Below are 15,274 nucleotides of genomic sequence, written 5' to 3' on the forward strand. Positions count from 1 at the left end.
TGGGCAAAAGGCTTTTTACTGCCAAGCAAAACTTGTTTGGTTTCTGATTGGCTGAGGGGCTCCATGAAGTTGGCCGTGTCAGGCACCCAAGGGTGAGAATGTGGACAGGAGGCCATGTGATTGAACCTCTTACTATAATCGCCAACTCTCAAAGTACTGCCTCACTGAACAGAATGATAACATGTTATTGAGATGTTATACAAAGATGGGCAACACGTGTGTAAACACAAATACTCACCACAAATGATCACCAAAAAGACCCTAAAGGCATTAGACAAAAACAACAATACAACAATATCTGGACAATATCCAGGCTTGGGCTAACAGGTAGTAAGTAACATTCGCACCATACAATAACCTGGCAATGACCATCACTGTCCCTTGACATTCAATGCTGTTAGCATCACCGAATCCCCCACTATCAACATCCTGGACCAGAAACTCAACTGGACTTGTCATATTAACGCAGAGGCTACAAGTGTAGGTCAGATGCTAGGAATATTGAGCAACTAGCTCACCTTCTGACTCCCCAAAGCTTGTCCACCATCCACAAGGCACAAATCAGGAATGTTATGGGGTGAGGCAATGGCCCAGTGGTATTATTGCTGGACCATTAATCCAGAGACCCAAGTAATACTCTGGGGACCCAGGTTCGAATCCTGCTATGGCAGACGGTGGAATTTGAATTCAATGAAAATCTGGAATTAAGAATCTAATGATGACCGTGAATCCATTGTCGATTGTTGGAAAGACCCATCTGGTTCACTGATGTCCTTTAGGGAAGGAAACTGCCATCCTTACCTGGTCTGGCCTACATGTGACTCCAGACCCACAGCAATGTGGTTGACTCTTAACAGCCCTCTGGCAATTAGGGATGGAGAATAAATGCTGCCTAGACAGCGATGCCCTCATCCCGTGAATGAATAAAGAAAACAAAACTCCCACTTGCCTGGATGAGTGCAACTCCAACAATACTCAAGAAGATTGGCACCATCCAGGACAAAGCGGCTCACTTGATTGGCTCTATGTCCACAAGCATCCATTCCCTCCACCACTGACATTCAGCAGTGTACACTATCTACAAGATGCACTGCAGAAATTCACCAAAGATCCTTAGATAACATCTTCCAAACTGACAACCAATTCCATCTAGAAGGACAAGGGCAGCAGATACGTGGGAACACCACTAACTGTAAGTTCCCAGTGGTCAAGAGTTTGGAAGGTGCCATTCAAGGAGTCTTAGTGAATTTCTGCATTGTTTGAAAATTGTTTTAGCAGTTTGTGGTAAATCAGTAGTGGCAAATGCTCAATTAGGGTCAGATGCAGCATGTGGTGCACAGATTTCAACTTGCATTTATATGGTGCAATTTGGTAAAATGTTACACCTTGGAATTATTGAACTATCAACAGGATGATGGAGACAAAAAAAAAACTCCGAGTCATTCAAAGAAATACATTTGGATCTTTAGATGTCATAACTTTCTTGCTGGGCTATATCCAATTGTAAGTATCTTTTAAAAACCTAAGCACTTAACCTGAGTAGTTTTTCCTGGTTCAGTCTTAAAAAGGAAATATTTCATTTCCTAGAGTGTGGCTGATTATGAACTGCACTTTATGAGAACTCTTAGGAGCTGCCTTTGAATGTCTGGTGATTTTTCATCTCAACAACCAAAACATATCCAGAGGTGAGATTCAAGGCTCTACTTTGGATGTGGGAGGGAGAAGAATGAGTAAGAATGAGTAATTGGAAGTCTTGCAGCTTCTGTTTTGTTTGGGGAGCTTTTACAATACAACTTATATTTACAGTACAATTTTAATCAAATAAAACATTCAAAGGAACTTCATAGGAGTATTCTAAAATGAAGTATGACAATGACCACCATGAGGAAATATCAGGTCAGATGACCAAAAGCTTTGTCAAAGAGGTAGATTTTAAGGAGTGTCTCAAAGGAGGAGAATGACATAGAGAGGGAGACAGATATAAGGAAGTTACTTCAGGGCTTAGGAAACTGAAGGCCACCAAACTTTGAGGAATCAAAATCAGGGAAGTTTAAGAGACCAGAATTAGAGGAGCATAGACATCTTAGAGTTGTGGCCTAGAGACAGAGATAGCCATGGTGAATTTTGAAAACAGAAATGAGAATTGTAAATTAAACACTGCTTGACCACAAGACACTGCTGATCCGTGTTCAAAGTTGATTATGTCCATCAAGTGAAAGTACAAATAAGGTGAGCTATGCACTCTTGTGATCAGAACTCACTTTTATAAAACAAAGGCTATCTGAATGAGGCAGCAGAAGAGACATAACATATCAAGAGGCAAACACTGTCAAGCCAAGAAAGGGTAATCATTTAAAAAAAAGTTGATATAACTAAGTGCATGTAGACACAGGGACAGGTAGGCACAAGTTAAATGCATAGCTACAGGTAGAGGCATATGCATATAAGAGCCTGAAGGATGAATATGCGTATGTTCACATGAGTTTGGGTACACAGAAAAATGGTCATACACCTGTGTATGTGCACATGCAGACAGTATCATTCGAATGACCTCTCTTCAGATCCATTGCTTATACTTCATTCTTGACTTGTGGGAATCACTTGCAAGGTTGGCTTTGAGTAACTGGTAATGAAGCATCTTCATACAGTCATACAGCAAGGAAACAGACCGTTTGGTCCAACCAGTCCATGCCAAACATAATCCCAAACTAAACTGGTCCCACCTGCCTGTTCCTGGCCCATATCCCTCCAACTGTTGGTAGCTGAGTGATAGATGTGATTGATTTGCAGAGCCAGCTCAAAGGGCAATTAAGAGCCAATGAGGGTGATTTGGGAGTGATCGATAGGCCAGGCCGAGTAAAGACAGCAGCTTCCTTAATAAATCTAGAACACAAAGGGCATCAGCGAACCAGCTGATTTTTAAAAATATGGCAATCACTTTAACTTGGTAGCTGTTGTTCGCATGAAGCGTTTTTAAACTACTCACATTCTCAAAATGCAAGGGGGCGGGATTTGAACTCGTGTTCTCGAGATTATTAGTTCAGTAACATAATCACTACATTACCATGCAGTAGTTTTGATACTAAATGGTTCGGTAATCCAGAGGCCTGTTCTATACCAACTGTTCCCTTTGAGATGTCAATAGTCTCCTGTTTATTTTCAGGAGGATCTGTTTTTATTTCAGATGTGCAGCATTTGTGCTTTTACTTTTCGTATGCCTCCACGTCTCTGTTGATTTTCCGTTCCACAATGTTAAGTAATATCTTGGTACAGCTCAAACTACAGTTTGCATTCTTCAGCAGATTAGAGTGCAAATTTACTTCTTGCTTGGGATCTTTCTCCAAGAACGCTTTGGTATAAAATTACATCAATTATAATTCATTTCCCGTGGCATTGCTCTCAGACAAAAAACTTAAAACAAAACACTTTGCGGTACATTATATTGTTTGCAAATCAGAAAAAGCCCTAAGTATAAAATTACATCTATTAAATGCACTTACCAGCAATGTGGGCTCATTACAAAGCTCTACTGCACAAACATAGAGATTACAAACAGAGACCACTTTCTGTAATTGCAGTAAATGACAAAAGAATACACTCCCAGCCACTTTTCCTTTGCTAAAATCTCCCTCTGCCTATAATCAGCAGGAGCACCCTCATCTCTCAATCAGGAGGTTATGGTGTCAATCGCAGTGAGATGACGATATAAACTAACAATCTAGTGCAGTACTGAAAGTGCATGGCATTGTCGGCGAAATCATCTTTCAGATGGAAGTTAAACAATCTTTTCGCACATGTGGACATAAAAATGTCCCACAACACTAAGAGCAGAGGAGTTCTCTTCAGTGTCTGGGTTGATATCTAACCCTCAACCCCACTAAAAACCAATGATCTGACCATCATCAGATTAAGGGGAGATGATGGTACAGTGGTAATGTCACCAGCCATCCGGAGGAGCAAGTTATTACTGTGGGGGCATAGATTCAAACCATGGCAGCTTGGCACCATGGAATCTGAATTCCATTAATACATCTAGAATATAAAGTTAGCTTCAGTGATGTTTGTTGTAAAAACCTACTTGGTGCATTAATGCCCGTAAGGAAAGGAAATTTTCCATCCTTATCTAGTCTGGTCTACATGTGACCCCAGACCCACAGCAAATGGCTGATTCTTATCTGCTCCCTAAAATGGCCAACCAAACCACTGAATTCGGTATCAGGGATGGGAAGCAAACACTGGCCGTGCCAGCAACACTCATGTTCCTGGGCGGCACGGTGGCTCAATAGTTAACACTGCTGCCTCACAGTGCCAGGGACATGGGTTTGATTCCACCCTCAGGTGACTGTCTGTGTGGAGTTTGCACGTTCTCCTCGTGTCTGCTTGGGCAAGTTTTCACCGGGGGTTCCGGTTTCGTCCCACAGTCCAAAGATGTGCAGGCTAGGGTGGATTGGCCATGCTAAATTGCCCATAGTGTTCAGGGATGTGCAGGCTAGGTGGATGAGCCGTGGGAAATTCAGGGTTAGACAGATAGTGTAGGGGGATGGGTATGGGTCTGGGTGTGATGCTCTTTGGAGGGTCAGTGTGGACTCGATGGGCCGAATGGCTTGCTCCCATGCTGTAGGGATTCTGTGATTCTATGAAAGAATAAAAAAAATTACTCTTTGTGGAAGCTTAGAATGTGCAAATTGGCTGTGTCATAGAAAACTTTAGTACCTATTCTTCAACGGGATATGATTGGCTGGAAAGTGATTTGAAATTCCCTGAGATCAAGTCTTCTTACCGGCATATTGTTTCACCGTGAGTCCCACGCAGTTGATCTGCATAAGTGAACTCAGACAGACTATTCAGCCTTAGAGGGTATCACAGCCAGGCACTGTGCACATGCATTTTCCAGCTGTGTTGACTTGACAGAGAGCAGGAATGTGACGCTTAGTTGATTTTGCATACCCTTAAGCGGTCAACAGGCCAACAGGAGCATTCCCGATGAAGAACAACTAATTAAACACAGAATAGGAATCAATTCTTTGGGATTTCCTTCGTTCGTAGATAGGAGAACACCAGGGCATGGAGGGACCTGAACATAAGGAAGAGAATTTTTAAATTGATGTGCTGCTAAGTCAGAAGCTAACATAGGTCCGTAAGCATGGTGTTGATGGCCGAACAAGATATTATATGAGCTAAGACATGGACAGCTGAGCTTTAGATGCATGTGGGAGACCAGGCAGCCACTGGAATAATGGAGTCTCAAGCAACAAAGGCATAGATGAGGGCTTCAAGCAGCAGATGCACGAAGACAGCTGCAGAGTCAGGTTCATATTGTTTTTGCCAAAGAGAATATGGAACACACTGCTTTGACACATATACATGGAATGTATATAGTATACACACAAACACAACATTTGGCTCTAATTATGGCATTTCTGCTCCATAACAACTCCTCCCATGATACTTTATCTCATCTTACTTTCATAATTGTTTACCTTTTGTGTCCTTATCTGCTTATCCAATTTCTCTTCAAATGCCTCAATGTAATTCACCTAAACTATTCCTTGTGATAGCAAGTTTCACATTCTAATCATTCTCTGGCTTTCTCCTGAATTCCTTTTTGGGATTATTAGTAATTGCTTTATCTTTATAGATCCATCGCAACATGTGAAAACAACTTCTCCACACCTGTCCTATCAAAATCTTTCCATCAGTTTAAAGGCCTCCATTGACTTTTCGACAGACGAGACCACCAACCTGTTAAATCCTTCCTTATAGTTGTTTAATTGGAAGCTTGATATATACATGAGGGAGAAGGGAATATAATGATATGGAAGCAGATTGGGACAAGGAAATTAGACTGGGAGGACACTGGTGTGGACTACAATATTGGCACAGAGTAGTTATACCAAATGACCTGCTTCTATGCTGTCAGGATCAGCTGTGATTGCAGTGTGCAACACAACAGATGCCTCGTGCTATGTATTCCAGTCAGACAGGGCTGTAGAAAGAAGGAGGTTTACAATTGTATAGGTTGTACAACTGTGTGCAATGCGCATTTAGGCCCTTCAGGCCACAATCGACATGCTTTGGAGAACTAGGTCTGTTAAAGTGTAAACAGTCTTGGCCAGTCTCAGCCTGACTTTATATATTGAAAATTAGATGCAACTTTTTGAAAGGTCAGTGGGAGGTGCGTTGATCTATGATCAATTCAGCTTCATCATGTACTCTACTATGTAAACAGCAATCTTATCTCTCAGAAACTGGCATGTCGTCTGCAATGCATGAGCAACAAATATCATTTCAGATCATGTGGAGAAAGCCATCAACAGAAACTTCTGTTGAGCTAAGACATTCTCAAGTCTGGGATCAATGTTAGAGGTAAAACAAAAGGGATTTCTGGCCTCTGTGTCTCACACAAACACTTCTGTCATTTTTCTGGGTTGCATAAACTTTAATAATTTGGACAAGTCCTGAGTGCAGACAACTTTGCCTGGAATCTTTTACCATTTGGAGACAGGGAATTTACAATGGCGCCACAAGTGTCTGACAGAATGGAGGTGATTGGGTCATGCGCCATCGTCAATTAAGCAGACAGATTGGACCGTATGCAGTACCACACAGAATCGCAGCATCCCTACAGTGTGGAAGCAGGCCATTCGCCCATCAATTTTACACCGACCCTCTGAAGAGCATCCCACCCAGACCCACTCCCCTGTAACCCTAAATTTCCTATGGCTAACCCACCTAGCCTGCACATTATGGATAATTTGGCATGGTCAATCCACCTATCCTGCACATCCTAGGGCTGTGGGAGGAAACCAGAGCAGCCGGAGGAAACACACGCAGACACGCGGAGAATGTATGAAATCCACACAGATAGTTGCCCGAGGGTGGAATGGAACCTGGGTCCCTGGCGCTGTGAGGCAGCAGGGCTAACTACTGTGTCTTTTTTGGGAAATCTAACTGCAAGTTCAGTCATACCTTCTGGTTGCTATTATTCACACAGGTTCTGTTTGCTGGTGTATGACTTACCATCAAGTCCTATGTCTCCAACTCACTGAGGACACAATAGTGACAATAAATCTTCTGGTAGGAAATGCTATTCTGCCCAAGAATCACAGCCAGTGGCTGCAGGTTTGAAGCATTGCCTTACTACTGAAGAGCTTAGTTTTGTGACCTCACAGTTCCCTACATTTAAGACATAATACCTGCAGAGTTTCAGTGCAAACAATAGATGCATGGTACTGCAAAGAGCAGCCCATGTGGAGGGATCTGTTAGCAATGTGCACCAAGGACCATATAAGAGCAAGCAGCAGTTTTGTGGGCATCTGCAATGGTGGCCCCCACAGCCAATGCAATCATAGAATGGGCACGCTACAGGAGGATATCTGGCCTGTTGTCTGTGTGCTGGCTCTCTGCAAAACCAACTCACTCACACTTGCCTCACAACTCTGCGAAGTTTTTCTCTTTAGATAATTATTCAATTTCCTTTGGAAAACTAAGTTTAAACTTGCATCTTAGGCAGTGCATTCCAGATTCTAACAAGTCTTTGTGTTTAAAAAAAACAACTTTTCATGCCACGATAGAAGTTATTTTGCCAATCTCCTTATTTCAGTATTATTTGATTCTCAGTCCTTCCACCACAGACTCACAGAATCCCTATAGTGTGGAAGCAGGCCATTTGGCCCATCGATTCCACACCGACTCTCTGAAGAGCATCCCTCCCAGACCCACCCCATCCCTATCATTCCCACGGCTAACCCACCTAACCTACGTATCCCTGGACACTACGGGAAATTCAGCATGACCAATCCACCTAGCCTGCACATCTTTGGACTGTGGGAGGAAACTGGAGCACTCAGAGGAAACACACGCAGGCACAGGGACAATGTGCAAACTCCACACAGACAGTCACCCAAGGGTGGAATCAAACCTGGGATCCTGGCGCAGTGAGGCAGCAGTTCTAATCACTGAGTCGCCAATGAGAAGTTTCTCCCTATCTACTTTGTTTGACAATGAATTATTGAGTTAAAGTGTTTGACACATGATTGTGCACAATCTCTAGAGATAACCCCCAGCTTCAAGCAATCTATCCACATAACTGACTTATCTCAAGTCTGGAACCATTCTCTAAAATTTTCATATCCTTACAAATGTGCAGTGCCCAGAATTGAGCACAAAATGCAGGTTAAAGCTAAACCAATGTTTTGTGTAGGTTCATTGACAGCTTTTTGTACCCTATCCTTCTATTCATGTTCCTTCCTCATACCTTCTCAGTCTATCCTGCGACTTCAATGATTTGTGCATATGTAAGACCATAAGATGTAAGAGCAGAATTAGGCTCATTGAGTCTGCTCCACCATTCAATCAGGACTGATATGTTTTGCAACTCTATTCTCCTGCTTTCTCCCTGTAACCCTTGATCCCCTTGGTAATGAAGAACCTATCTTATATACACTCTACAGCCTTCTGCAGCAATAAGTTCCACAGATTCACCACCCTCTGGCTGAAGAAATTCCTCCTCATCTCAGTTCTAAAATATTGTCCGTTCACTCTGAGGCTTTGCCCTCAGGTCCTAGTTTCTCCTACTAGTGGAAACATCTTCTCCAAATCCACTCTAAACAGGCCTCTCAGTATTCTATAAGTTTCAATGAGATTCTCCTCCATCCTTCTAAACTCCATTGAGTACAGGCCCATAGGCCTCAACCATTCTTCATATGACTAGTCCTACATCCCCGGGGTCATTTTTGTAAACCTCCTCTGGTGCCCCTCCAATGCCAGCACATCCTTCCTTAGATACAGTGCCCAAAGCTGCTCACAACATTCCACATGCGGTCTGACCAGAGCCTTATACAGCCTCAAGAGTACATCTCTGCTCTTGTATTTTATACCTCTCAAAATGAATGCTCACATTGCATTTATCTTCTTAACTGCCAAGTGAACCTGCATGTTAACCTTAAAAGAATCTTGAACTAGGACTCCCAAGTCCCCTTGTGCTTCAGGTTTCCAAAGCCTTTCCCCATTTAAAAAATAGTCTCCGCACTATTCTTCCTACCGAAGTGTACAACCCCGCATTTTCCCACATTGTATTCCATGTGCCACTTCTTTGCCCACTCTCCTAGCCTGTCCAAGTCCTTTTGCAACCTCCGGGCTTCCTCAACACCATCTGGCCCTCCATCTTTCTCGGAGTCATCTGCAAACTTAGCAGCAATGCGCTCAGTTCCTTTGTCCAAATTGTTAATGTATAACGTGAATAGTTATGGCCCCAACATTGACGCCTGCGGAACTCCACTAGTTATTGGCTGCCATCCTCACTCTCTGCCTTCTTCTGCCAGTCAGCCAATCGTCTATCCATGGCAGTACCTTGCCCCTAACGTCATGGTTCTTATTTGATTTAGCAGCCTCCTGTGCAGCACCTTGTGAAAGGCCTTCTGGAAATCCAAATAGATCATGTCCACTGGCTCTCCTTTGCCTAACTTGCTCACTACCTCCTCAAAGGATTCGAACAGATTTGTCAGGCATGACCTCCTTTGTTTCAGAGCTCTCTGGTCTGGCATTCCATTTACATTGTGCCCTTTATTTTATATTGCCTTTCCTCATTTCCCGAGCAAATTGAATCACTTCACACTTTTCTGTACTAAACTTAATATGTCAGGTGTCCATCCATTAAGTCAGTCTTTCACTATCCCCTTCACAGCTCACAAGACTTCCAAGCTTTGTGTCATCTGCAAATTTTCAAACTGTGACCTGTACACACATCTTTGTACATCAAACAGTAGTCATAGTGCCAATCCCTGGGCAACATCAGTATATACTTTCCCAAATCTGAAAAACAATCATTTTGCCACTACATTCTGCATCCTAACACCCAGCTAACCCTGAAGAAGGGTTGCTGGACTCGAAATGTTTACCATAGTTTCTCTCCACAGATGTGCTGTCAGACCTGCGGAGTGTCTCCAGCAATTTGTCTTTTTGTTTGTTTCAGATTTCCAGCATCCGCAATTCTGTTTTATTTTGTATCCGTGGAGCCGTTCTCCCCTTTATTCTATCGGTATTAACTTTGTAGCATTTCACCTTTTGGAAGTTCATACACACCACATAGAGTATAGTACCCTCAACAATACTTTCTCTAATCTCCTCAAGCCATTCAATCGAGTGACTTAAACATGATTTGCCTTGAACACGTTACTGGCTTTCTTTAATTAATACACAGTTTTCCAAGTAACTGATCATTTAATCCCTGATTCTCATTTGTAAAAGTGATCCTACCAATGAGTTTAAACTTGCTGACCTGCTGATCCTTACATAATTTTTCAAACAGGGTGTGAACAATTGCAATTCTCCCATCCTTGAGCACCATCCCTACATCGAAGAGGAGTGGAAGATTACAGCCAGTGCCTTTACAATTTTCACCCTTGCTTCCACCATCATTTCATCCAGATTAGGTGACTTATTCAACTTTAAGTACAGCTAGCCTTAATACAAAAACAAACACAGAAATTGCTGGAGAAAGTCAATAGGTTTGGCAGCATCCGTGGAGAAAGAAGCAGAGTTAATGTTTTGAGACCAGTATGACTTTCTTCAGAGCATCTCATGAAGTGTCATAGCAATCTCGAAACGTTAACTCTGTTTCTCTTTCAGCAGGTCCTGCAGGACCTGCTGAGTTTCTCCAGCGTTTCTCTTCGTCTGTTCCAGGTTTTCTTCTTCGCTGCAGGTTTGCTTTTATTTTAGCCCTTCCAATAGCTTCTTCCCATCACTCTGCTGCTTGTTACTTCAGTCAGAGGATGAGGGTTTTACTGACTGGGACAGTATATATTGCTCATTCCTAATTATGAGATTGTAGTTCGTTTGCTGAGCTGGTGGGCTTGGTTGCAAACGTTTCATCACCCTGCTAGGTAACCTTGTCAGTGCGCCTCCAAGTGATGCGTCAGTGTTAGGTCCTGCTTGTTATTTACATGCCTCAGTTTGTTGGGGTGTTCCAGGGTCCCAACCTGAAACATCAGCTTTCCTGCTCCTCGGATGCTGCCTGGCCTGCTGTGTTCCTCCAGCTCCACACTGTGTCACCTTATCTATTGCCCCTCTTGATTTTATAAACCATAAGGTCACCCCTCAGCCTCCTATGCACTAGGGAAAGTAGCCTCAGCCTATTCAGCCTCTCCCTATGGTTCAAATTCTCCAACCCCAGCAACATCCTTGTAAATCTTTTCTGAACCCTTTCAAGTTTCACAACATCCTTCCGATAGCAGGGAGACCAGAATTAAATGCAGTATTCCAAAACAGGTCTAACCAATATCCTGTACAGCCGCAACATGACCTGCCAACTCCTATACTCAATGCACTGACCAATAAAGGCAAGCGTGCCAAATGCCTTCTTCATTACCCTGTCTACCTGCGACTCCACTCCCCTTGACCTTCTAGATAGTAGTGATTGTGGGTTTTCACACTGACTCTGGAAGTGTTTTCTTACTTGGTAAAGAATAACGTAAAGTATTCATTCAGTAGCTCCAGGCATGAATTCCTTTTTTAGTCCTTTATGGTCTCACCCTCATTTGACTACCCTTTTACTTGTGACATGTCTAAAGCTGACTTTTGGATCCCCTTTATGTTGGCTGCCAGTTGCTTCAAAAACTGTAACAAAAACAGAAATTGCTGGCAAAACTCAGCAGGTCTGGCAGCATCTGTGGGAAGACAGCAGAGATAACATTTCAAGTCTAGTGACTTCATCAGAAGTCTTCTAAAACTCTCCTTACCCTCTTACTTCCATTTTCACTTCTCCTCTAAATCTCATATTCAGCCTGGTACTCACTCGTGCTATCCACTTGCCATTTGTCATATGCCCACATTTTCTGCTTAATTTAACTCTGTATCTCTTTTGGCACAGTGGCTCAGTGGTTAGCCCTGCTGCCTCACAGCCCCAGGGACCTGGGTTCGATTCTAGCCACAGGTGACTGCCTGTTGGAAATTGCATATTCTCCCCTTGTCTGTGTGGGATTCCTCCGGGTGCTCCAGTTTCCTCACACAGTCCAAAGATGTGCAGGCTAGGTGGATTAGCCATGAGAAATGCTGGGTTACAGGTACAGGGTAGGGGTGTTGGTCCGGGTGGGATGATTTTTGGAGGGGCAGTGTGGGCTTGATGGGCTGAATAGTCTGCTTCCACACTATAGGGAAGTAAGCGGAGCACTCAGAGGAAACGCACGCAGACACAGGGAGAACGTGCAAACTCCACACAGACAGTTGCCAAAGGGTGGAATCAAACCTGGGTCCCTGACACTGTGAGGCAGTAGTGCTAACCACCGAGCCACCATGCCCTATAACATGGGGATTCTACGGTTCTTTCATCCAGGAAGCTCTGGCTGTGCCCATTCTACCTTTCCCCTGCATGTTGGGGAAAGGTACCTTAACAGAAACCACTTTGCAGCAGCTCATTGTTTCATTGCAGTGTTGTCTGCTAATCTATGATAGCAATTTATTTGGGACAGATGTGTTTTCACCCTGCTGATATTGGCCCATGTCTAATTAAGTATTTTTACTCTAGATTGCAGGGAGTTCAGCGGAGGTTCACCAGACTGTGATGGTGGGACTGTCCCACAAGGAGTGAATGCAAAAACTGGGTCTGTATCTCTGTTTAGAAGAATGAGAGGTGATCACAGAGAAAATTTAAACATTCTTGAAGGGTTGATAAAGAAAAGATGTTCCTCTGGCTGGGGGTGAGGGGGCGGGGAAGTGGGTGGTGGTGGATGTATAATAGGGAACACAGTCTCAGAGGGAAAGGCAAACCATTTAGGATTCAGATGAGGAGGCATTTCTACACTTACAGGGTGGTGAATCTTTACAATTCTCTACCCCCAGATGGCTGTGGAAGTTCAGTTATCAAGTAAGTTGAAAGACAAAAATTGACAGATTTCCAGTTACTAATTATACCAAGTGTTATAGGGCACGGTGGCTCAGTGGTTAGCATTACTGCCTCACAGTGTCACGGACCCGGGTTTGATTCCATCCTCGGGCAGCTGTCTGTGTGGAGTTTGCACGTTCTCCCCACGTCTGCGCAGGTTTCCTCTGGGTGCTCCGGTTTCCTCCCACAGTCCAAGGATGTGCGGGTTAGGTGGAGTGGCCATGCTAAGTTGCCCATAGCGTCTGGGGATGTACAGGCTAGGTGGATTAGTCATGGGAATTGCAGGATTACAGGGGTAGAGTAGGGGAGGATTGGGTCTGGGTGGGATGCTCTTTGGAGGGTCGGTGTGGACTCGATGGCCTGAATGGCCTGCTTCCACACTGTAGGGATTCTATGATTTTATGATATGGGAATAGTGCAAGAATATGGTGTTGAGGTAGAAGTTCAGCCATGATCTAGAATGGTGGAGCATTAACAAGGGGCTGAATGGCCTGGTCCTGTGTTCCAATGTCAGGGGGCTATCCCTGTCATTTTGATGCTGGAGCTAGCAAAGGCCCGAAGAACCAAATGTCCTCCTTCTATGATAATGCACACACATTTTGTTATTATGGGATTCAGTGCCTTTAAAAAAGGGCATAAGAATGTCTTTCTGGTTTCATAACTGTTATTTAAACCTGATTAATGTGCTGTCATGAATTTGGTGCATAAACAGGAACCCAGTCTGACTGAGAATGAACTAGCACATCCTGACAGCTTATCGCAATCTATGCTGAAAAGCTTTTCTCAGCTCTGGCTCCTGACAACTTGTCGCCCTGCGCTTGCCTATCTCCCCCTGTGATTGAGTTTGTGAAAATCATGCGGCAACCCACAATGAGAAGCGGCTTTAATTCTTCTGCCTCTATCCTGGCTCTCAGCCTCTGTGAAATTTACCTGCCTGCTGTGATAGTCCAGATATTGCATGATGAGCCGAGTGTTGACACTGTGGCTCCATGTGTTCCCCAGAGCTGCTGTTGCGTAGCTTGTTTCTCCATCAGGGCTTACCCTACAATCTGCAAAGACAGAGCACAGAAAACAATTGAACAGAAGCCAAATCAGCATGCTTTGCTTTTTAAGATATTTATCCCCTCATTTCTTAGAATCATAGAATCCCCATAGTGCAGATAGAGGTCGTTTGGCCCATTAAGTCTGCACTGAGCCTCTGAAGAGCATCCCATCCAAACATATCTCTGTAACCCAGCAGTTCCCATGCCTAATCTATCTGGCCTATGCATCCCTGAACACTAGTGGGCAAATTTAGCATGGCCAATCCACCTAGCCTGCACATCTTTGGACTGTGGGAGGAAACTGGAGCAACTGGAGAAACCCAAGCAGACACAGGGACGATATGCAAACTCCACGTCACCTGAGGCTGGAATCGAACCCAGGTCCCTGGCACTATGAGCAGTGCTAACCACTGAGCCACCGTGCTTCTTTTATTTTGTGTTGGGGTAAGAAAACGGGGCACTTTCCAGATCAAATGCCCAGTGTGAAAATCAAGCACATCCAAGGTTATGTATGCATGAATAGGTTAAATGCAAGGTAAAGGAAGAAGGGACTTCCATTTACATCATGTCTTTTACCAATTTGGCACTCCAAAAACACTTCATAAACAAATAACACTTTTTTTGAATTGCAGTTACTGTTGTAGGAAAATTAGAGCAACCAATTTGTGCTTAACAATGTGGTAATGACCAGCTAATTTGTGTAATTAGGTGTTGATTGAAGGGTAAATATTGGCCAGGACACTGGGGAGAACTCACCTACTGTTCATCAAATAGAACAATAACTTGCAATCCCAGACAAGCATACTTAAGATAGGTTTCTCGAAGGTCTGAGTTTGAGACCTACCTCTACCAGAAGTGTGTTGTACCATGTCCATACAAAATACTTATATGTGGTAGGGGTCTGCCACTTGAACAACTTTGGTTGACTAGATTTTGAGTTGCAGACGTTGAATGATGTGGGTAGGTGGATGGGGGTTAGGAAGAAGAGACACATTTATCGCAGGAAGCAGTCACACCGTTCAGACTATGCAAAATTTTCCAACCAATCAATGGTCAGGGACAGGTGGCCGAGACTGTAAGTCAGGCAGGTACAGGGATCCAACATATAGTGGTGGAGGAACCTTAGCTCTTGACTCTAACCAATGCATTCGTGGGTCTTGCTACATGCGTTCACGAGAATAAATACTGCAGGGTGACTGAATAGACTGTCCATGACGCTGTGGTGCAGAATTTCACTCAAACAGGCAAATACATGTTTCAGAGATAGTAGGAACTGCAGATGCTGGAGAATCTGAGATAACAGGTGTAGAGCTGGATGAACACAGCAGGCCAAGCAGCATCAGAGGAGCAG

The 15,274-nt window shown here is 43.7% G+C and overlaps 1 protein-coding gene across 8 annotated transcripts in view; it reads right to left on the minus strand.

The window, feature by feature from the left end:
* Positions 1-15,274, minus strand: part of rad51b (RAD51 paralog B) — a 475,671-nt gene that overhangs the window by 104,628 nt on the left and 355,769 nt on the right. For all 8 annotated transcript variants that reach the window (XM_048600139.1, XM_048600138.1, XM_048600141.1 and 5 more), the window contains exon 9: positions 13,811-13,929. In XM_048600139.1, the coding sequence (XP_048456096.1) occupies positions 13,811-13,929 (119 nt within the window). The remainder of the gene's footprint in view (positions 1-13,810; positions 13,930-15,274) is intronic.

The sequence above is a fragment of the Rhincodon typus genome, chromosome 8 (assembly GCF_021869965.1).
Source record: "Rhincodon typus isolate 14 chromosome 8, sRhiTyp1.1, whole genome shotgun sequence".
Classification (NCBI taxonomy): Eukaryota; Metazoa; Chordata; class Chondrichthyes; order Orectolobiformes; family Rhincodontidae; genus Rhincodon; species Rhincodon typus.